The following is a 22,823-nucleotide window of genomic DNA, read 5'->3' on the forward strand; positions in this document are numbered from 1 at the left end:
AGTCACCATGAAGCCAGATAATTCAGTTCCTCGCTGAATGTCTCTGGTGCTTTTCGAGGTGCTGTCCCTTTGCTGAAGCTTAGGGCAAGTGTGTGTGAGTGAGTGAGTCTGTGGTTGAGCCCTGTAAGAGTACACCTGAGTCTTTAGAACCTTCCATCTCACTTGGATGGAGTCCCTGCTGATTTTCACATCTAGCTGTTTCTTGGAGTCCTCTTCCTAGCACTGGTGTTCAGGCTGGGGAACCTGGTGTGGGATGGGGACCCCTTGTTCCTCAAGGGGGACCTTTGCAGCCGAGATATTTCTCCCCTAGTGTTCTTAATTACCACACGTGGACCAGCCCCACCTACTACTGTCGATGTGGCTTCTTCTATATATCCTTAGTGTTAGGAGTTCCATTCAGCTAATCTTCTGGTTCTTTTTTTTTTTTGTAGTCAAACATTTTGTTTAATTTTTTCAAATGAACTAATTATACATTTGACAAATTACAATGATAATTTCTGAGTGCAGCAAAAAAAGTTTTCTTGTGAGAATCACTATAAAGTTATAATGTTGATACATTTCTTTTCATGTGAAAAGGCATAAAATTTCCTTTATAGACAACTTATCATTTATCCATCATGTAATGTCAAATGCACCTATAATCCCTTAAAATAAGTATGATTCTTTTGAGGAAAAAGAACCAGATCAAATGCATCATTAAGGAAAAACATGCATACTGAACTATGAAGTCTACTGAGGACAAAGGCCATTATTTTTTTATTCCCCAATTCCTGATGGAGTTCTCAGAATATAGTTTCTCAGTTGATGAGTAGCAAATTGATTTATTGGTTATATTAGCAACTATGGAGTTATATATGTCAGCTATACTGAGAACAGTATAAAATAAATGGATAATTCACCAGAAACTGGCTTCTAGATTTTAATTTTAGTGACCTTGAAATAACATAATTTAGTACCAAATGTTTAAACACCCATTATAATTGCTAACCTGTGAAGTCAGCATTATTTATATCTGATCAGCTATACAAAACTCATTGATTTTTCTTTTGAAAAAGGCAGTAAAAAATCCCAAAGAATAAGGGAGAAACTACTAATTAAAGGTCATGTTTACTAATCTAGCACCATAATTCCAGTCTGAGGCCCTCCCAAGCTGCTAGGAGGAAGGGAAGCGGTGAGGATGTTGGGAAAGTAAGCACAGTTCTTAACTTGTGGCCCCATTTGTGCTCGAAGCAAAGGCTAAGACTGGACAGAAGACAGAAGCTTTGGTTCAGGTGTAAAGGAGGCCCTGGAGAAGAGGAGAGTCAGGATTTCCTGGAGCCAGTGCTGGAGTTAGCCTCATGGATTAGGGCATTTCTTCTTGGCATCCATGTCCTTTTTAATTTCTTCAAGTTTTTTAGCCAGGTTTGGCATGTCATAATTTTGAGCCAGATACATTCCAACCAGGTTGCCAAAAGTAAATCCAACCAGGAACTGGAGCATGATGTCAGCGAAGACGGCGCGAAGGGCCAATCTTCTGGTTCTTAATGGTGGTTGTTCTATAACTTAGTTATAATTTTGATAGTCATAGGAGGAGGCGAGCACAGTGTTCACCTACTCTGCAATCTTGACCGGAAGTCCACATGTGATCTTCTAAATCTATTTTACTGGATATTTTCATAAGAAATCTCCAGACTGAACTTTAAAAGGCTTTTTGAGGCCACAAAAGTGAAGCCAGTGACTTGCCATACCTATATAGATTTGAGTGAGTTTCTCTCCTCTCTAGGTCCCCAAATATCCTGAGGGTCCTGCACCTTCTAGGACCCGACCTTCTTTACTCACCTGGTAAGACTTCTGGGAACCTTGGAACCAAGGTATCAGGATGTTTTTCCAAGGTTTTTATTGGCTTCCATATGTCAATCTTAATTCCTTAAAACTGCCTGGTCATGTCTGAGACTCTGCCTGTTTTTTTCAAACATGACATTCTAGTCAAAGCTTTGATAATATTACTAGTTTCCAATTGTGTCATTGGAAGGATAAAAGACTTTTATTGAACATGCAAATAACCATATTGCCATGTAAATAAGAATACTCGCTGAGAGTTTCTGAATTTTGGTGGGATCAAGTAGGGAGAAAAAGAAAAATGTTTCAATTCTGCTTTAAAAGGTGTAACTTACCAAATTGCTTTAAATCAGCAAATTTCAATCCGTGTGCTACAGAATTTTTAAAACTTGCAATACCTGACTGTTTTAATCAGGGGTACTGACATCCTTTCCCTTGTATTGTCAAATAAAATAATGACAACAGCCAACACAACAATAGCTGTCTGGTGTGAATGAATCAAAATTATACATAGTTTATGTTTGTTTGATTGTTTTGTCAGATTGCCAAAAAATATGTATTTTTGGTATGCCACAGAATTTTAATAATTAAATTAGTTTATGTTTGCCATGAGATGAAAAAGATTGAAAATTGCTGCTCTAAATCAGCGGTAGCATAAGAGAAAAAACCCCAAAAACTTTCTTATTCCAGGAAAACAAAAAAATTAAGGAACTATCAATGTCTTAGACAAAAAAAAAAAAAAAACACATAAAAATTGTCATCATTCTCATTAGTTCATTCAGTCCTGTGTAATTAAAACTTGTTCTGCTTGAATCCAGTTTTTCCATTAGTTCTGTCAACCTTGCCTGATAATTGAGTGTGATGGGATCAATGATAATTCCAAGGAGTTTGTAAAGCTTTCCATCAAGATTCTTATGAATTGCTCAGTGAAGTGGGTACATTGATCACTGGAGGTTGTGGAAGGTATACCCCAAGTGGGAATACATTTTCTAATAGTTTCCTTGGCCACTGTGAGGGCATCAGCCTTTGGCAGCTGAAGTCTTCAATACATTCAGAAAACTACACACAATAAGAACATATTGATAACACTAAGTGGCAGTTGAATGACTATTCTTTAACTTACAGTCATTTTTTACCCATCTTAATTTCTCTGGTTGTGGAGCAGACTGTTGCCAGTTACAAGGGTCTGCAACGAGGGGTCAGTTTTAAAAAAGTATAATAGACTTCACCCATAGGAACCATAATCAGATTTTGTTGCTGTTGCCTTTGCATGAAAGCTTCAGCATTTCAATACAGAAGGTTAGCTTTTACTATTAAAAAGATTCAGTTTTCTTAAATAACCAAATACCTGATTAAGAATTTTGTAATGTACCCCGCGAATCACAGAAGGACGCCTCAAGAAGTCGAATTAAAGAGTCACATTTATTGCAATCCGGGACTATGAGGGGACATTCCCAAATCTCATAGTAATAAGATGGTGGCAAAACCAGACTTATATAGGCAAAAATCACAAAGGTATTGATTACATCCCACGGTTTGGAATGAGGCACCTGGCTCGCAAAAAAAGCAGATTACAGAAGCAGAATTAAGCATGTTAATTACAGTTTCGGGTCTCGGGGTCACTGAATTGACAGAAATACATTATCTAGAGCCTTTGGGTAACCTGGGTTAAACTTAGGCATGTTATCTAAATTATAGTTCTGGGTCTCCGGATCACCGAGTTGATAGAAACACATTATCTAGAGCCATCGAGGCAATTTAGAGTAATTGCACTGTCCTGGTCTTAGGACCACTGAGTCAACTGGAATGCACCACCTGTGGCCACTAAAACAATTTAGGGTAATTGTGCTGTCCTGTTTCCCAGGTACAGAAGAATGTGCTTCGATAACCAGTAAGATCACAATCAATGGGATGGTCATTCAATCAATAAGTCATTCAATCAAATGGGATGACTTATACAATTTAGAAAATCAAAGTAACCTGTCCATTGTTAAACAAAGCAAATAGGTACCATACTTCAAGACAACATAAAATACCAAAATTTATTTGGGTAAAACACAGAATCTTTCTGTCTGGGCAGGCAGTTTTTTTTTTACAGTATCTTCTCTGAAGTAGACCAGTAGTCCAGGAAAACTGTCCTTTTAGCAGCTGAAAGAATATTAAGTTTTAGCACGCAATTGATATTAAAATTAAAAAAAAAAAAATCCTAACAAATTTTGTGAAAGGCCATGGCCAGCGTGGCTTTCCGGTTCAAAGGCTTGGAGGAAGAGCTGACGCACAATTTGACATGCAAGACATAGGAATATTAATTTTTAGAATTACGGGAGGAAACCAGAGGAAAACTCAACTAGAGAAGTTAAGTTCCTGCTGAGTCTCTGTTCCCAGCTGCTTTTATTTACTAGAATACACAATTGCCTTTTAGGAATGCAAACAGACATATCAATGGTAATGCTTAGTAAACAGTAAGATTGTCATGTTTTGGGGGAGTTTGCTTTAAGCCATTGAGTCAGCAGTAGGTAATAAAATGTAAATATTCACCCTGTGAATATCAAAAGGAGTCCAGGCCAGCCTTCTGTCAGACTCCTCACATTTATATTAATTACTGCTGATCTTGGTTTCAAGCATCCCCCCCCCCCCCCTTTAAATTCTTAATAGATGTTGATATGCCGCTTGCAGAGTTTCAATTCTTTTAAGATTTTTATTCCACATCTGCAGACTAAAATTAAACAAATAAGAACAAGAATGAGACAGGTAATAGTGGTTATGCTAAAAGGCAAAAGTAAAGGAGCAAATTCTTTCTTTAAATTGCTGCCAGGCATCTAAGGTAAGTTTGCCTGGGATAATTATACAATATGCTGCTGTAATTCCGAAATATCAAGGGTGGTGTTATTTTTACTTTAAGCACTAAGAAGGTGATTTTTCATTGAAGTTATTAAACGATATCATTTTACTGGTGCAATTGCAGCAGCTGATTTTCATTGATTATTACTATATGCAGACCCATAGGGGCTTCAATCCACAAAAGAAAAAACTGTTCTCAAGTTTGCTGCTAGTGGGTGCCATTCATAAGATTTTTTACATAATAGCTTAGTGTGGGGAGGTCTTAGTAATGTTAAATTCTCTTGGCCTCACCCAAAAGTAAGCAGGGATAGTAATTAATTAGGTTTTCGCTTCCCCTTCCTTTGGTGTGATGCTAGCCAGCTTTAATTCTACACACAATGGAGCCGTAGTTTGATTCTTGTGTCATTTGATTCTTGTGGCATATAAAAAAGGGAAGCCGGGTGGGGACACCCGGGTAATTATACTTTGCCCATATATTTACTATACTAGAGGCCTGTTGCACGAAAAGATTCCCTTCCCCTGGCTGCCAGCACCGGTTTCCCTCCGGCACCCGGGACCCCGGCCTTAGCTTCGGCCGAAGCCGCCTTCAAGCCTTCGCTGCCCCGCCCGGCCGCCCCGGGTCGGGTCGCACACGGGACACCCGCCGCCCCAGTCGCAGATAGCAGGCCCGGATGGCGGCAGGGCAGGCAGGATGGCGCTGTCCCGCCCTGCCTGCAGTATGCAAATTAGCCAATGGGAGGCATAGCAAAGGTACTGTCAATTACCATGTTTGTCTATTATTAGATAGGACTAGGCGGGGGATCAGTCCACGTAAGGGATTTTACCCAGGAAGGACATCCGCATTAGCCCTTGGTAAAATTACCACACAGCTGGTTACTGCCAGCATGGCAAGAAAGACATTTTCAGGCGTTCTTGGGGTTTTGGTCTCTTCACAAATTCGTTGAGCTTCCTGGATCGTCTTCTTTATCACTCCCCAAGTAATCTCTGGGCTGTTCATTGTATGCCATGTTCTTCCACTCCTTATCTTCAGTGTGTAGCCTGGGGCTGCTGTTTGTGGCTGGGGTAGCCGATTGTCTACAGCTGCATGGTGTGGCTCCAGGCGCAAGGTCCTCATTAATCTGGCTAGTTCCTCTCTCGGATCCATGTTGCAATTTAATATTTCTAGCAGGAATCCACACAGGTATGGAGAAATTTTCTGGAAATATACAAGCATACCCTCGGCCGTATGTTAATAATGGATCGGGTCCCTTCCATAAGCCAGATTCAGGGTCTTTCCATTTAACTAGACCATTTTCCTTTGTTTTATTTTGACACCAGTGTAACTCCATGGGTGTCTTGCCATCAGCATCACAAGTGAAAAAATTTAAAGTAATTAAGGCTTGGTGCAGCCTTCCCACAGGTGATTTCTCCATCATAATCCCCCCTTTTTGTTTTTCAAGTTGGGATTTTAGCCATTGATGCTGTTGTTCAATTATACTGAGCGGTTTCCTGGGGCTGTCTTCTTCCTGCGTCCTGCACGGTGAAGGAGACTTGAACTGGTTCATGCAATCTAGGAGGTGCTTTCGGGATTGAAGAAATAATGAAAGACAAACATAAAATAGATTAAAAGCTTGGGCTGGATGTGGTGCCTGCCCTCTGGAGGGACAGAGCACACAGAGAGAGAGCCAGCTCCGAAAGCTGCTTTATTATATACTTGAGTTACAGGAAGTTACATCACATCTGGGTGGGCCTTTGACATCATGAGATCCATCCCCTTAACACTGGGCGGGAGAGTTAAACTGGGTGGCGTCCAATCTTTTGACTGGTCCCGCCCTCAGGGAGTGGCTCTTCCGGCCCCCTGAGTCCAGCTGATGTAAATTAAGCCAAAGTGTATTCTAACGGCCCTTAGCATTCAATAATGGCCTGTCCTTGGGAATTATATGGTATTCCTGTAATGTGCTGAACTTTCCACTTTTTACAAAATTGCTGGAAATGACAGCTTGTGTAAGCAGGCCCTTTATCAGTTTTAATAATGTTTGGAATTCCCATGACAGCAAAAGCAGCTAGGCAATGATTAATAACCTGTTTTGTCGTTTCCCCTGTAGATGCAGTAGCCCAAAGGAAAAGGTGTCTACAGAGACATGCAATGCCCCAAGGCGTACAAAGGAAGTATAATGTGTCACATCCATTTGGTCCATATGGTCCCTTAGCAAACTTCTAGGGTTGACTCCCGTGTTAGGCCCTTGAGGTAGATGTAATATGCAAATGGGACATTCTCTGAGAATCTGTTTTGCCTGCTGTCGAGAGATTGGGAATTGTCTAGATAGCATTTTGGCAGGCTGATGTAAAAGCTGATAAGATTCTGAGGCCTGTTTTAATAAAGCAACCAATTGATCAGCATGTGCATTTCCTTTTGCCAAAGGGCCAGGTAATAAACTGTGAGCCCTTATGTGAGTAATATAGAAAGGATATTGTCTTTGTTGCACAATCTGCTGGACTTGTTTAAATAGTAAAAATAAACTTTGGTCACTGAGCCATTTTAAACAAGCAGTTTCAATTCTATTTAATAAACCTGCAGTGTAAAAAGAATCCGAGATAATATTAAGAGGTTCTTGCAATTCTTGTAATGCAGCCTTAATAGCTTCTAACTCAATTCTTTGTACAGAAGTATGACTAGTTTGGATGACTCGGTTTAAATTCATTGTATGATAAGCAGCTTTGCCATTTGATGATCCATCAGTAAAAACAGTTAATGCTTCAGGAATAGGTTCCTGCCTAGTATTTTTTGGTATAATAATAGGAGTATAATATACAAATTGTAATAATTTGTCTTTTAGTAGGTGACAACTAAGTTCCCCTGAATATCCACTCAGTCCAATTTGCCAATTTAAATCAGTCTGAAATAACATTTCTAATTGCTTCCCAGTAAGGGGAAGGTAAATACATTGGGGTTCTTGTCCTCTAAGCTGTCTGCAGCGTTTTCTAAGCTAAAATATTAATTGAGCCATAGGTTCTATATATGTAACTGCAGTTTTAGAGAATTGATGTCCTAGGTGGACCCATTCAATATAGCAAGAGAGTTTTTATTTTGGAAGATGACTCCAGTGGGACTATTTGCAGTAGGATTAATCTGTCCCAATAAAGGCAATTCAGGCAGTACTCGTGCCACTTGGGCTAAGGAGATTGCCTGCTCAATTCTTTGTAACTCCTTTCTAGCTTCATTTGTCAATACTCAGGGTGAGGAAAGATTAGAGTCACCTCTAAGTATATTAAATAAATTTGTCATTTCTCCTGTAGAGATTTTTAGATAAGGTCTTAACCAATTAATGTCCCCTAATAATTTTTGAAAGTCATTTAAGGTTTTAAGGCAGTCTTTCCTTATTTCTACTTTCTGAGGTTTAATATATTGGTTTTCAGTTATGGTACCTAGATATTTAAAAGGCATTTCTTTCTGTACTTTTTCTGGAGCAATTTTTAAGCCCCATTTAGGAAGTTCCTTTTCTAATTGAGAAAACATTGCTAAAGTCTGTTCTTCCCGTGGACTCGCTAGGAGCAAGTCATCCATGTAATGGACAATATAACACTGGGAATATTTGTCCCTTAAAGGCTAAATAGCTTGAGCTACCTATTTTTGACATAAGTAGGGCTATTGGCCATTCCTTGAGGCAAAACTTTTCATTGATACCTTTTCATGGGCTCTATATTATTAATAGATGGCACTGAAAAGGCAAATCTTTGTTTATCTTGCGGTGCGAAGGGAATGGTGAAGAGACATTCCTTAAGATCTACTACTGTAAGACACCAATCTAGAGGGATTTGTGAAGGCACTGGGAGTCCAGGCTGTAAAGCTCCCATGGTATGCATAGTGGCGTTAATGGCTCTAAGATCATGTAACAATCGCCATTTTCCTTCCGCCTTCTTAGGTATTGTAGATATAGGAGTATTCCAAAGACTATTGGAAGGTTCTATATGACCAGCCTCTACTTCATGAATATGATTTAATTTCTCCTTGGTTAATGGCCACTGATCCACCCATATAGGCCTATCATCTTTCCATTGTATAGGCTCAGCATGGGGGTGAGGAGATTGAGCAGTGACCACTCCTAAAAAGGCTGATATTCTAATTCTTGTTTTCCTGTGTTTTCTTTGGTCTGAATGGGTTCTTTAATCTCCTGATTATGTTTTCCTAAACCTTGATCAGCTTGATATCCTATCTGAGTTATTAACTGTTGTCTTTTACCAGTAATAATACAAGCTTGCAAACCTTCTAAAACAGTGGTTCTCAACCTTCTGGCCCTTTAAATACAGTTTCTCATGTTGTGACCCAACCGTAAAATTATTTTTGTTGCTACTTCATAACTGTAATGTTGCTACTGTTATGAATCATAATGTAAATATCTGATATGCAGGATGGTCTTAGGTGACCCCTGTGAAACGGTCATTCGACCGCCAAAGGGGTCGCGACCCACAGGTTGAGAACCGCTGTTCTAAAATGTCTCGGCCCATAAGTTGACTGCAATTCCAGAGACTATATAAGGCTGAAACCATTCTTCCTCATCTTTCCACTTTAACACTGCAGTGCTGCGTTGCGTGTTATCAGGATTTCCAACACCCGTGATAGAGCCCATAGCTTCTACCATGGACCAACTTGGAGGCCAGAGTTCTTGACTGATGAAACTAATATCTGCTCCAGTGTCTACTAGACCTTTAAACATTTTCCCTCTATTCTTAGATTAATCATAGGACAGGTCTTGCTAATTTCCCATATCCAATATGTATCTGAGATTCCAAATCCTTGTGTCCCTCTCTTCCTATTTATAACTTCACCTTGCTGAATATAAGGTAAAAGCAGGAGTTGAGAAATTCTTTGTCCTGGAATAATTTGCATAATATGTTTGCATTCTAAAATTACTTTGATTTCTCCCTTATATTCTGAATCTATGACTCCAGGAAAAACAGTTAGTCCTTTTAGTGTATTTTCACTCTTTCCTAGGACTAAACCTGACATTCCTGGTGGCACAGGTCCCCAAATTCCTGTGGGAACAACTTGTCTAGCCATATCGGGCATCAGGGTGATTGTTATTGTGCTATTAAGATCAAAGCCAGCATTTCTTTCTGGAGTGACTTGAAGGAGGGAATCTACTGTGGTCCTGGCAGGGTGGAACTTCCCCTTATTTAATAACGGGGCTGCGGGGGAGCCCCTCCGGCCATTTCCCTTCGGCTGACCATTTCCTATGTCTTGATTTAATGGCTGGCCATTTCTATGAAATTTAGATCTACATTGATTGGCCCAATGACTCCCCTTCTTACATCTGGGACATAGATCTGCATTACCTGAGTTGGGAGGTGGAATGTTTATGCCTTCTCCCTCAGTGTCACCTTTTGGTTGCTTACATTCCTTTTTAAAATGTCCTTGTTGTCCACAATTGAAACATAATTTGTTTCTTGTTGTAATTGCGGCAGCTAGTAAGCTTGCCTGAAAAATGCCTGACCCTACATTTTGACATGCTAGAATCATTTCTGTAATGGTACTATTTTTTCTTAGAGGCATTAGACATTTCTTACAATCAGCATTGGCATTTTCATAAGCTAATTGCTGAGTCAAAATATCTCCTGCTGTCTCATGTTGAATCTGCCTTCTCACTGCTCAAGTGAGGGGAGCTACAAAATCAGGGAATGACTCAGTGGGCCTCTGCATGCACTTACTAAAGGCTCCTTCAGGTTCCCCTTTTGCTGGTAAAGTCCACCAGGCTTTTCGTCCACAAAGTCTAATTTGCTCATACGCCTGCTGGACGTATTGGAGCTGATTTTGAACGTCACTAAATTGTCCCTGTCCTGCAAGCATCTCAAAAGTTATGGGAACATTCTGTCTGAGATTTGAAGAAGCTTGCTTTTGACATTTCTCTAAAAATTCTCCTTTCCATAACAAATAATCTCCTCCATCCAGAGTTGCACATCCTAGAGCAGTGATGGCAAACCTTTTGAGCTCAGCGTGTCAAAATTTTGAAAAACTCTAACTTAACTCTGGTGCCGTCACATATAGAAATATTCATAATTTTTTTTTGATATTTGCAACCATAGTAAAAAAAAAGATTTATATTCTTGTTTGTTTTTTCTTTTTGGGGGGCTCGTCCGGGATGGATTTATATTTTTGATATTTATTTTATATATTTAAATGCCATTTAACAAAAAATCAACCAAAAATATGTATAAAATGAACAAAAACAGAAAAACAATGTACATTTAGGGAAAAAAATAATAAAAACAATGATAATCAAATGGTACAAAAACTAGAAATTAGTGACTTTTTTGGTGCTGAAGTTTGTCTGCTAATTATTCGATTGCAGGTTCATACTTGTTTGGGGTTCTCTGGGCTTCCTGAACTTGTAAGTTTATTTCTTTCACCAGGTAAGGGAAGTTTTCTGTCATTATGTCTTCAAATAGGTTTTCAACATCTTGCTCTCTCTCTTTTTCTGGCACCCCCATAATTTGGATGTTGGTACGCTTGAAGTTGTCCCAGAGGCTCCTTACACTATCTTCATATTTTTTTATTATTTTTTCTTTTTTCTTTTCTGGTTGGGTGTTTTTTGCTTCTTCATATTTCAAATCTTTGACTTGATTCTTAGGATCCTCTAGTCTGCTGTTGAATCTCTGTATATTATTCTTTATTTCAGTCAGTGTATGCTTCATTTCTAATTGGTCCTTTTCCATATCCTTGAAGGTCTCACTACATTTCTCGGAGGTTTCTAGAAGATTCTTGAGTAACCTTATAAACGTGGTTTTGAACTCTATATCCAGTATTTTGCTTTCATCCATTTCTTTCATTTGTGACTTGTTTCTTTGTCTCCCTGTGTTTGTTTCTATGTACTGGGTAGCTGCTAAGTCTCCTTGAGTTGATAGAGTGGCCTTGTGTGGTAGGTGTCCTATAGGGCCCAGTGGCTCAGCCTCCCCAATCACCTGAGGTGGACGCTCTTGGTGCACCCCTTTGTAAGCTGTGTGCACAGTTTTGTTGTAGTTAAGCCTTGATTGCTGTTGGTATCACTGGGAGGAATTGATCTCCAGGCTAATTGGCTGTGATGACCAGCTGTGTCTACACTGGAAGATCTGTTGCGCAGGAGACACCCTTATGGGGTAGGACTTGCTTCAGTGGGGCTTTGGTTCTCACTGAGTCTGCCCCTTGAGTGTGTCTCTTATAGATGTGAAGAGTTGTCATCTGCTATGGTCTCACACTGACCACTGGGTACACTGGTCTTGGATCTCCAAGGAGGTGCAAGGTCAGCCACTGTCTGGGGCCGCCCTGCAGAAGCTACAGAGACATCTGCAGATTCCTCCTCTTTCTATGGGGTTTGGAAGTGCCCAGACGAGGCCCAGCTGTGAAAGAAGGCAGGCTGCTGCTGCCCGCCTTGGGCCTTCTTTTGGAAGCTCTGGGGCTCTATGACCCAGCTCCAGTTTGACAGGTTTTAGGCGGAGAAAGGACGGGCCATTTATATGCAAAAGCCGAAGTGCACAGCTTGGGTGGGGTTGTACATTGGGTGGGGCAGGGTCTCTGGGAATCACCAGGCGGAGCAAACAGCAATGGCTGCGTCAGCCCTGCACCAGAGAGGTCCCTGGGTCTCTGCATCCTGCGTCACTGTGCAGGAACAATGATCGCTGCGATCATCTCTGAGAGAAAGCCGCCCTCGCATTCCTGTCCCGATGCCAGACAGTTTCTCCCCATATGTGTCTGGGTCCTCCAGAGTCTCGCCCGGAACTGGAGTTCAGAGCAAGCAGGAGCTTGTATCTCCTTCCCGATTAAAAGAGCAGCACATCCAGGTGCCAGCACTTTCTGCACCTCCGCACCTCTTACCAGTCTCAATGCGCTTTCTTCACCTCTCTAGTTGTGGAACTTCCACTCAGCCTGCTTTCCCATGGTTCTGGGTGGTAGTTTTTCTGCCTTTTAGTTGTAATTTTGATGTGGTTATGACAGACACCAAGCATAGGTGTTTACCTATGCCGCCATCTTGGTTCTTCCGAAAATGTATTTTTTAAAATAAAAACTTGTTTTCAGCCCTGGCTCTTTTGACTTAGTGGATAGAGTATCAGCCCGAGGACCGAAGGGTCCTAGCCGGCATGTGCAGGAGGCAAACGATTGATGTGTCTCTCTCACATTGATGTTTCTCTCTCTCTGTCTCTCCCCTTCACTCCCGCTCTCTCTAAAAATCAATGGAAAAATATCCTTGGGTGAGGAAGGAAGGGAAGGGAAGGGACTTGTTCTCAGAAACAAAACAAAAAACCTATTCCTCATGTTTCAGCCCATGTTGATTTAAGTAATTTTGTTAGCTTAGTTGTTGTGGCTCCCTTTTGTTCCTTCACTCTTTACTCAACACCAAGGCCCAGAAAAGTGGGCTAGCTCTCTGTCCTGCTTCTCTCTTTTTCAGGTGGCACTTTCTTTTCTGGATCCCCAGTCTGGGTTGGTTTCTACATTCTACTCTATATCTATGTCTTTATTTTTAACCTTATGTACAGGGTGGGGCAAAAGTAAGTTTACAGTTGTGAGTACGTGAAACAGAGTTTATTCTTGTATTATTATTAACCATTTGTACGCCATAAGTGTCTATAGACACAAGCGGCGGACCTATTTTAATTAATCTCAAAATATCGTGGCAGTTAACTGTTAAATTGTATTATTTTCCATACGAACAACTGTAAACCTACTTTTGCCCCAACCTGTATATAAAAATATCTATCCTATCTAATAATAGACAAACATGGTAATTAACCATACCTCCGCTACGCTTCCCATTGGCTAATCAGGGTGATATGCAAATTAACTGCCAACCAAGATGGCGGCCAGCAGCCACGCAGCTGAAGCGAACATGAGGCTTGGTTGCCCCGGTGATGGAGGAAGCCAAGGTTCCCCGCCTGCCGCGGCCCAGCTCTGAGCTCCGGATGCAACAATGTTGCAATTATAGAAGCTAAACAAACCCCAGATACCTGCTTTCAGCCAGCCGGCCTCGGAGCTGGAGCTGCAACAAAGTTTCAGTTACGGAAGGTAAATACATCCCAGAATTAAAAAAAAAGAAAAAAGGAGAGACTGGGAGCTTCAGTTGCAGGCTTGGCCTGCCCGAAAACAGCCCTCAGCCCCTCATCCAGCCTGGCCAGGCACCCCAGTGGGGACCCTCAGCCTGAAGGGGGTGCGGGCAGCCTGAAAACAGCCCTCAGCCCCTCACCCAGGCTGGCCAGGCATCCCAGTGGGGACCCCCACCCTGAAGGGGGTGCAGGCAGCCTGAAAACAGCCATCAGCCCCTCATCCAGGATGGCCAGGCACCCCAGTGGGGACCCCCACCCTGAAGGGGGTGCGGGCAGCCTGAAAACAGCCATCAGCCCCTCACCCAGGCTGGCCAGGCACCCAAGCGGGACCCCCACCCTGATGTGGGACACCATTCAGGCCAAACCAGCCGGCCCCCACCCATGCACCAGGCCTCTATCCTATATAGTAAAAGGGTAATATGCAAACTGACCCTAACAGCAGAAAGACTGGGAATGACTGGTCACTATGACACACACTGACCTCCAGGGGGCAGACGCTCAATGCAGGAGCTGCCCTCTTGTGGTCAGAGAGCTCCCACATGGAGGAGCTCTGCTCAGCCACAAGCCAGGCTGATGGCTGTCAGTACAGCGGTGTGGTGGGAGCCTCTCCTGCCTCCTCACTAGCGCTAAGGATGTCCGACTGCAGCTTAGGTCTGCTCCCCACTGGCAAGTGGACATCCCCCGAGGGCTGCCGGGCTGCCAGAGGAATGTCTGATTGCCAGCTTAGGCCCAATCCCCTGGGGAGCAGGCCTCAGCCAGCAGATGGTCATCCCCTGAGGGATGCCCCCCCCCCCCCCCGTGCACAAATTTTTGTGCACCGGGCCTCTAGTCTATATTTGAAAGCCTAAGTGACTGTTACGACCAAACGACTGAAACAACTGGTCAACCAGTCGCACTGACCACCAGGGGCAGATGCTCAATGCAGGAGCTGCCCCCTGGTGGTCAATGCGTTCCAACAGCCAACCTCCTACGGTCTTGCCCGGCCCCCCTGATTGGCCCCGATGGGGGGGCTGGCCAGCCAACCTCCTGCAGCCCCTCCCCCCAGCCGGCCATCCAACTTCCCACGGTCTCTCCCCCTAGGCCCCAATTGGGGGGCTGGCCAGCCAACCTCCCATGATCCCTATCCCCTGCTGACCGGCCCCCTGATAGGCCCCGATCGGGGACCAGCTGGCCAACCTCCCGGGGTCCCTCCCCCTGGCCATCCGGTCCCCTGATAGGCCTTGATCACTGGCCAGGCTGAGGGACACCCCCACCCTGTGCACGAATTCATGTACCGGGCCTCTAGTGTCTTTATAAAGATACTAGTGGCCCGGTGCATGGGGGGTAGGGTGTCCCTCAGCCCAGCCTGCACCTTCTCCAATCTAGGACCCCGCGAAGGATGTCCTACTGCCGGTTTACAGGGATTGGGCCTAAACTGGCAGTTGGACATCCCTCTCACAATCTGGGACTGCTGGCTCCTAACCACTCACCTGCCTGCCTGCCTGATTGTCCCTAACCACTCTGCCTGCCAGCCTGCTTGCCCCCAACTGCCCTCCGCCGCCTGCCTGCTCACCCCCAAATGCCCCCTTGCCAGCCTTATTACCCCCAACTGTCCCCCGTGCCAGTGTGCTCACCTCCAACTACCTCCCCTTGCTGGCCTGCTTGCTCCCACCTTGCCTCCCCACTGGCCTGCTCGCCCCCAACTGCCCCCCTGCTGCCCTGCTCATTCCAAATTGCCCCCCACCCGCTGTCCTGATCACCTCCAACTGACCCCCACTGATGGCCTGCTCACCCCCAACTGGCCCCCCTGCTGGTCTGCTTATCACCAACGGCCCCACCCCCCACCAGCCTGATCACCCACAACTGCCCTCCCCTCTTGGCCTCTCACTGCCTCTACCTCGGCCCCGCCACCATGGCTTTGTCTGGAAGGTCTCCCAGTCTAATTAGCATATTACCCTTTTATTAGTATAGATAGAGGCCTGGTGCATGGGTGGGGGCCGGCTGGTTTGCCCTGAAGGGTGTCCCGGATCAGGGTGGGGGTCCCGCTGGGGTGCCTGGCCAGCCTGGGTGAGGGGCTGAGGGCTGTTTTCAGGCTGGCCACACCCCCCGGCAACCCAAGCTCCCAGCCTCTCCTTTTTATCTTTTTTTTTTCAGCACCTCCTTGAGCGGAGGCCAGGGCGGGCTGGAAGCAGGTATCTGGGATTTATTTATCTTCTATAATTGAAACTTTGTAGCCTTAAGCAGAGCCCAGGGTCGGCCAGGGCAGGCGGGAAGCTTGGCTTCCTCCATCACCAGGGACAACCCAAGCCTCCTGCTCCTCCAGCTCCATGGACACCATCATCTTAGTTGGGTTAATTTGCATACTTGCTCCTGATTGGCTGGTGGGTGTAGCAGCATGGCAGAGCGATGGTTAATTTGCATGTTTCTCTTTTATTAGTGTAGATATCTATAAAATAGATATAAATATCTATATATTATATACTAGAGGCCCAGTGCACAAATTCATGCACAAGGGGGGGGGGTCCCCTCAGCCCAGCCTGCACCCTCTCCAATCTGGGACCCCTCGGGGGATGTCTGACTGCCAGTTTAGGCCCGATCCCTGTGAGGGCAGTCGGACATCCCTCACAATCCTGGACCGCTGGCTCCTAATTGCTCACCTGCCTGCCTGCCTGGTCACCCCTAACTGCCCCCAGCTGCCAGCCTGATCGCCCCCCCCCCCCACCAGCCTGGTCACCCCTTACTGCCCCACCTGCCAGCCTGGCCACCCCCAACTGCCCACCCCCCCACCGGCCTAGTCACCCCTCACTGCCCCCTGCCAACCTAATCATCCCCCCCCTCCCCCCCCCCCCCCCCCGCTGGTTTGGTCACCCCCAACTGCACCCTCTCACCCCGCCGACCTGGTCGCCTCTTTTTGCCCCCACTATGAATTTTGATGGCTACATTAATGATTGGGTTCTTATAACAGCACACACTTTTAAAAATAGTGTTTGTATTTATAATTCTTTGTTGTTGTTGTTGGTAAATAAGCTTCAATGGGGCAGGGACCTGTGGGTCATTTATACCATTGTTCTTCTAGCCCCAAACACAGTGCCTGCATTAAACAAGCTCAAAATGAATGCCACACTCAAAGTCAGATAGGTGATTAAGTGGTGGGCTGGGGATGGATGGGGTGTAATGTTGAGTGACCTTGAGGTTTGCATGGTGCTTGGTTAGGTGCGTGTGGTAGGCGATAGAGTCTTGCTCTTTTTTACTGAAGACAAGTGGTTGTCTTTGTTTTTTACGGCCTGAGTATTTAGGAGCCACAAGAATTTGCCAGATTTGACAGGTTTTGCCGTACACAAGGATCTTTTCATTTGGTGCCACCTAATATTTTGTGTGAATACACACACACAGGCAAATGCATTTTAAAATAGGATTAAAATGAGTGGACCCTGAGGCTGGAGGTGGAGCCTGGGATGCTCTCAGCACCTTGGCAAGTCTGTGCTGAGGAGAGCTCCAGAGTCTACTCACTTTGTTCAGTTTGTTTGGACATCTCTATATGCATGCACTCACAGATCTCTTGTTCTTTTTCATGGTTATATATATATCCCATTTTATGGATATAATCTTTTATATTCAATCTTCATTTGACTTTTGTCTGGTCACTTGTTTATGGTGGTTTATTTAGTTGGAATATATGCCATATGGAACTTTAATCGTTTGTGTAATTATCAACTATGCATTCTCTCTCTTTTGTTATAAACATTTTACAGGAACTCTTTCTATATGAACAGATTACCTTATCTCCCCATCTACTAAGTCAACATCAGCACTGTACACTGCCTGCTTCTCAGCATGCTTTGTGGAACAAAGTGATGATAATGTGGAGCTGTTGTACTAGTATGTTGAGGGGATGGGTTGGTGCTTTTTGATTTGGGTTGTTTTCCTGAGCAGGATGCAAGGGTGATTTCTTTCCCGGGTCCTTGTCTAGATGGATTTGAAGAATTAAGCCATGGACAAAAGGTGGTAGATGAAAGGGTGGAAATTTATTGGAAGCAAATACAGACTCCCAGGTAGGGAGGGGGTCCCAAGGGGGTAACCCACTAAGCTCTTTTTTGCTAAGGTTTATAAAGGCTGCAGTTCTTTGTCTCTTGATGCTGCCTTCCAATTGGTCACTCTTTTTGTAGCTTCAAAGCCCAAACCCCACGTAGTTCCCCTCCCTTTCTCTCCCTCTTATCTTGTAACATTTCTCTATCTCCTGTGAAGGGATGTCTTCCTCTTTCTCTCATACCCTGTGGCTTTTCCTTATCTACTGTGAATGGATGTCTCCCTTTCCCCTTATGCTTTTTTTTTTTCTCTCTCTCTCTCTCTCTCTCTGTGAATGTATGCCTTCTGGCGGCTTCAAGCCCTCATCTATGCATTCCTCCCCTGGACCCTCTTTTTTCCTAAACTCCCTAAACCTGCCTATTTTTATCCCTAAAACTCCTTTCACTTTTGTTATTAGAAGGAATAGTTGTTGTAGTTGCCCTATTAGTGTAATAATAAAATGAATTTCCTGAAAACTTCTATCTAGGTATGATGCTTTATTAGCTAAGTTTATTCTTGTAGGAAACTCACTAATATAAGTATTTACTTAAATAGTATTCATAATCAGACTGCCCTCCTTGCTTGCTCAGTGAGGTCTTAGGATCATGAGCTGGGTGGAAGAGTGGGCCCTGAGGCTGGAGGGTGGAGCCTGGGATGCCCTCAGCATCTTGGCAAGTTTCTACTGAGGAGAGCTCCAGAGTCCACTCACTGGGCAGCTGCTTAATTTCTGTGCAAGGAGGAAAGTGGCCATCCAAGGCCAGCTGGTGGGATGGCGAGGGGAGCCCACTGTGGGGCTGAAGTGCCTCAGAGCCAGGGCTCAGGACAGCATTCTTGATTCCTTCAGGAGGATCCCAGAGGGGTATCCCTACAGGGACCCAGCACCCACCCTGTATGTCTGTGTGTCCCCTTCCAGTCTGCTGCCTTGGACACCTGTGAGCCGGAATCCAGTCAAGCCTCCAACTGCCTGTGCCATGGATCCCAAGGTCAGATGCTTCTGGAGGAGGGATTTGGGGAGCAAGGGCAGCTGAGACCAGCTTGTTCTTTATGCTTAAGACCAGTAAGACCAGCCCAACCTGTGTGACAGCCCTGTAGAAGGGGCCTTGCATTCCCAGCTGACTGGGGTGTGTTAAAGTAAAAAACCATTGAAACCTGTAAAGAATTTTTGTGAGTTTATTTGAGCCAAACTGTTGACATAGGCCAGGAAGCAGAACCTCAACGAATTTTGATAATGCTCCAGAGAATGGCAGGTTACATCTGTATTTATACATTGCAATCAAAGGAAAGGGACGTAGATGGGTTACATGAAATTCATTGGTGATAGATTAGGGAGGTGGGAGAAAGCAAAGTGGGGAAACTTCTGGGATAGGGTAAAAAGTGAAATGACGGACATGTGCTTCTTTTACACAGATGGGTACAGGATAGTTTTACATAATTAACAGTTGACAATTAACTTGATAACAATAACAATGAGGGAATGTCCTGGTGCCATTTGTTGTGCCCTGAGGGGTCCAGAGAAAAGGGAAGTTACAAGTTACCCAGACATTTCCCAGGTATGTTATCTTAGAGGCAAAAAGACAATGGGCTCAGTAAAGATCTAAGTTGATCTTTGTCCGGGAAAATACTGGCCTAGGACATGACTACCCACCATAACCTGTTTGTAGTTAAATATTTAGTTTTCAGACCATCTTTTGTGGTTATTTTAGGTCTTTGAGTTTGTACAACCGCCGTGCAGGCCTTCCCTGAACTAGTCAGGTTAGCATGTGGCCCCTTTCGTCCACAGGTGCTGTAAACAGGGGAGAGAAAGCCCCTCTCACCTCTGTCCTCTCCTGCTTTCCTCCTTTTCCCTTCTGCTCTTCAGACCTCCTCCTATACCTTCTGTCTGGCTTCAAGGAAGCTTTCTTTTTTCTTTTTCTTTGTTTTTTAAATTTTGATTGATTGATTGATTGACTTTAGAGAGAGGGAGAGAGATGAAGGGGGAAAAGAGAGAGAGAAACATCGATTTGTTGTCCCACTTATTTATGCATTCTTGGTTGCTTATTGTATGTGCCCTAACTGGGGATTGAACCCACAACCATGGTGAATCAGGATGACACTTAACCAACTGAGCTACTCAGCCAGGGTCAAGGAGGCTTTCTGATTTGAGACCATTTAAAAGCTATAGAGTGCCTGGCCAGTGTGGCTCACTGGTTGAGCATCGACCTATGAACCAGATTTATAGGTTCAATTCCCGGTCAGGGCACATACCTGGGTTTCGGGCTCAATCCTCAGTGTGGGGAGTGCAGGAGGCAGCCAACTAATGATTCTCTCTCAGCATTGATGTTTCTATCTCTCTCCTCCTTTCCTCTCTAAAATCAATCAATATATATATATATATATATATATATATATATATATGTTAAAAAGGTATAGTTTTGGGGACATATGTAATACTTTGAACATTAAATATAAATTTTAAAAAATAAATCATATAAAAATACGCGCGCACACACACACACACACACACACACACACACAAAATAAAAGCTATAGAGTTCTTGGAAGAGACCAGAGGTCGTATAAGGCTATTCCCCCTGCCTTCAATAGGATGGTACTTAAACTGTGCCTTGTCTATACTTTTGAATCAGTTTAGAAGAGAAAATCACGGCATATCCAATCAATTGTTCTTTATTTTCTATAAGTCTTTCTATTTCCTTTCTTTGCCAAATTCTATAATGTTTTCACGGCCACCAGGACCAGGGCTGACCGGTGTGCACACCCCAGCCTTCTGCTGCTCCCACTGCCCACTGAGGAAGGGATTTGTAAAAAGGTTTGTGGTTAATGAACTCAGTGGCCCACAGGTTCTGAACCCGAGCAGCACCTGGCACCTAGGTTTGCAGTAAGTACTGCTGAACAGCCTTCTAAAGCATGGGAACTGCTTGGTAGCTGGAGGGCCAGAGACATCCCAAGCTTAGCAGAGACATTAGTTGCTTGAACAGAAGAGAGCTCTCCGTGCAGGAAAAGGCCTATTCAGAGACCAAAACACTTCTATTCTGGTCCTTTAAACCTACCCATTGTTGCCTCTTACAGCTTGCAGCTCTGTCCCCTCTTCCGTATTTTTGAGCTGTCTTTGGGTTAGAACCACACTGCCTCCTTATGCTCGAGTAGCTCGTCAACTTTAGGAGTGCTGTCTCCCACAGCATCCTATTTCTCCTGACATCCCTTCAGTTTAGGAAGGTGGATATAATTACTCTCAAATTATTTCTCATGTTCTTTTTTTTCCCTGCAAGGTGAGAAACAGACACAAGTGCCCAGTGTCCCACAGAATCAGGGTTTACAGTGAAACAGAGAGCAATTTCTGCTGATATGTCAGGGTTTGGCCTCTTCCCCCACCATCAGAATTTTATTCCTGTTATAGATTTTTCTTACTTTTTTCTTCAATTATTTTGTCTTAGTGTTTTTAAAGTGTGGTAAAATGTTAAAGATTGTGGTAAAACATACATACTATAAAATTTATCATTTTAACCATTTTAAGTGTCTGTTTAGTGGCATTAAGTACATTCACATTGCTGTGCCACCATTACCACCACCATCCACAGAAGTTTCATCTCCAATTGAAACTCTGTCCCCATTAAACATTCACTTCCCATCACCCCAGCCCCACTCTCCTTTCTGTCTCTCTGAATTAGACGAATTCCAGTACCTCATAAAAGTAAAGTCACATAGTATTTGTTCTTTGGTGTCTGGATTATTCAGTTACCATAATGTCTTAGGTTTGTATTTTTATTTTTTTACTACTTGTATGGTTCATCCATCTTGTAGCATTCTTCTTTGATTTTTATAGAAAGTAAGTAAGATTGGTTTTGTGGGATTTTTTCTTTTTTTCTGTTTATTTGCTGCTCTTTTCACCAGGTTTGGGAACCAGGATTATGGAAATTTATCACACAAGTTGGATAGCTTTCCATCTTTTTCTCTGCACATAACTGATTTTATAGCATGCCTCCTTTAGATGAAGTTTGTAATATTTCCAGCAAGACTTCTAAGTTTTGACCATTTCTCTTAAAAATTTTTTTCCTATGACCTAAAGGATAAACTATTATCAAATCTTTTATCTTTCTGAGATACCCATTTTAACTTTCATTACTGGAAGGATCAAAAAAGGTCATACTATCACCAGCTCTTATTTGTTCTTAATGTTCAATACTGTCAGTCTTCTGAGCCTACTGCCTATTCTGTGGAACAGTCTAGCCTATTTATTAGAATGGAGTCTGTTCATGCTGCTTCCCAGCCAGCCTGGTGCTCAACATTTGGCTTCATGGGTCACTCTTGGCTTCTGGACATCCTTTCCTTCCCCTCCCTGTCAATTCTATTCTTTTAATTTTCCATGGCAAAGGCCAAGATTACTGAAGTTATATTTGATAAGCTGATCTGGCATAGTGTGTAGCAACAACTGCTCTGCATCCAGACTTTGGACACCTATTTTTCAACCTCTAGATCGAAAGGAAGTCCTCAGGCAAAAACTGCCTGTATTAGTTTTCTGGGGCTTTTGAAACAAAATACCACAAGCTGAGTGTTTTCTCTCACAGTTCAGGAGGCTAGAAGTCTGAAATCAAGGTGTCAGCAATGTTGGTTCCTTGTGGGTCTCTGATGAAGAATCTGTCCCATCCTCTTTCCCTGCTTCTGGTGGCTACCAGCAGTGCTTGATGCTCCTTGGTTGTTAAGCACATCACTCCACTTTCAGTCTGTCTTCACATGCCATTGTCCCTGTGTGTCTCTATACAAAACTCTGTCTCCTTCTCTCATAAAGACATCAGTCATTGGATTAGGGCCTGTCCTAATCCAGGATGATCTGATGTTAACTTGATTTCCAAATAAGGTCACATTCACAGGTACTTGTGCTTAGCACTTAAACGTTTCTTTTTGGGGAGCACAGTTTGCCCCACAACACTGCCCCAGTCTTCTCTGTAACCAAGACATCACCATGAGGTGGGAATGAAGCCTGTCCTTGACTTTCTAAGCTCCTCCTGGCCTCACTACAATCATTGACAGTAGAGCTTTTTTTAAAATATATTTTTATTGATTTCAGAGAGGAAATG

General features: G+C 43.6%; 2 protein-coding genes across 10 annotated transcripts in view; one reads left to right on the forward strand and one right to left on the reverse strand.

Annotated features, from left to right (window-relative positions):
* BID (BH3 interacting domain death agonist) overlaps nt 1-22,823 on the forward strand; it is a 55,916-nt gene that overhangs the window by 16,723 nt on the left and 16,370 nt on the right. For 5 of the 9 annotated variants that reach the window (XM_070409289.1, XM_070409285.1, XM_070409282.1 and 2 more), the window contains exon 2: nt 18,596-18,734. The exons of 1 other annotated variant lie outside the window; for it this stretch is intronic. In XM_070409289.1, the coding sequence (XP_070265390.1) occupies nt 18,723-18,734 (12 nt within the window). In that variant the 5' untranslated portion in view covers nt 18,596-18,722. The remainder of the gene's footprint in view (nt 1-18,595; nt 18,735-22,823) is intronic. 3 more of the 9 variants (XM_070409284.1, XM_070409283.1, XM_070409290.1) reach the window with 1 other exon arrangement.
* LOC139005158 (short transmembrane mitochondrial protein 1-like) lies at nt 829-1,500 on the reverse strand. Its single transcript, XM_070407514.1, has one exon. It carries the CDS (start codon nt 1,477-1,479, stop codon nt 1,336-1,338), a length of 144 nt encoding a protein of 47 aa, XP_070263615.1. The 5' UTR covers nt 1,480-1,500; the 3' UTR covers nt 829-1,335.

The sequence above is a fragment of the Myotis yumanensis genome, unplaced genomic scaffold, assembly GCF_028538775.1.
Source record: "Myotis yumanensis isolate MYYU_CA2020_CCGP unplaced genomic scaffold, mMyoYum1.0.hap1 SCAF_3, whole genome shotgun sequence".
Taxonomy (NCBI): Eukaryota; Metazoa; Chordata; class Mammalia; order Chiroptera; family Vespertilionidae; genus Myotis; species Myotis yumanensis.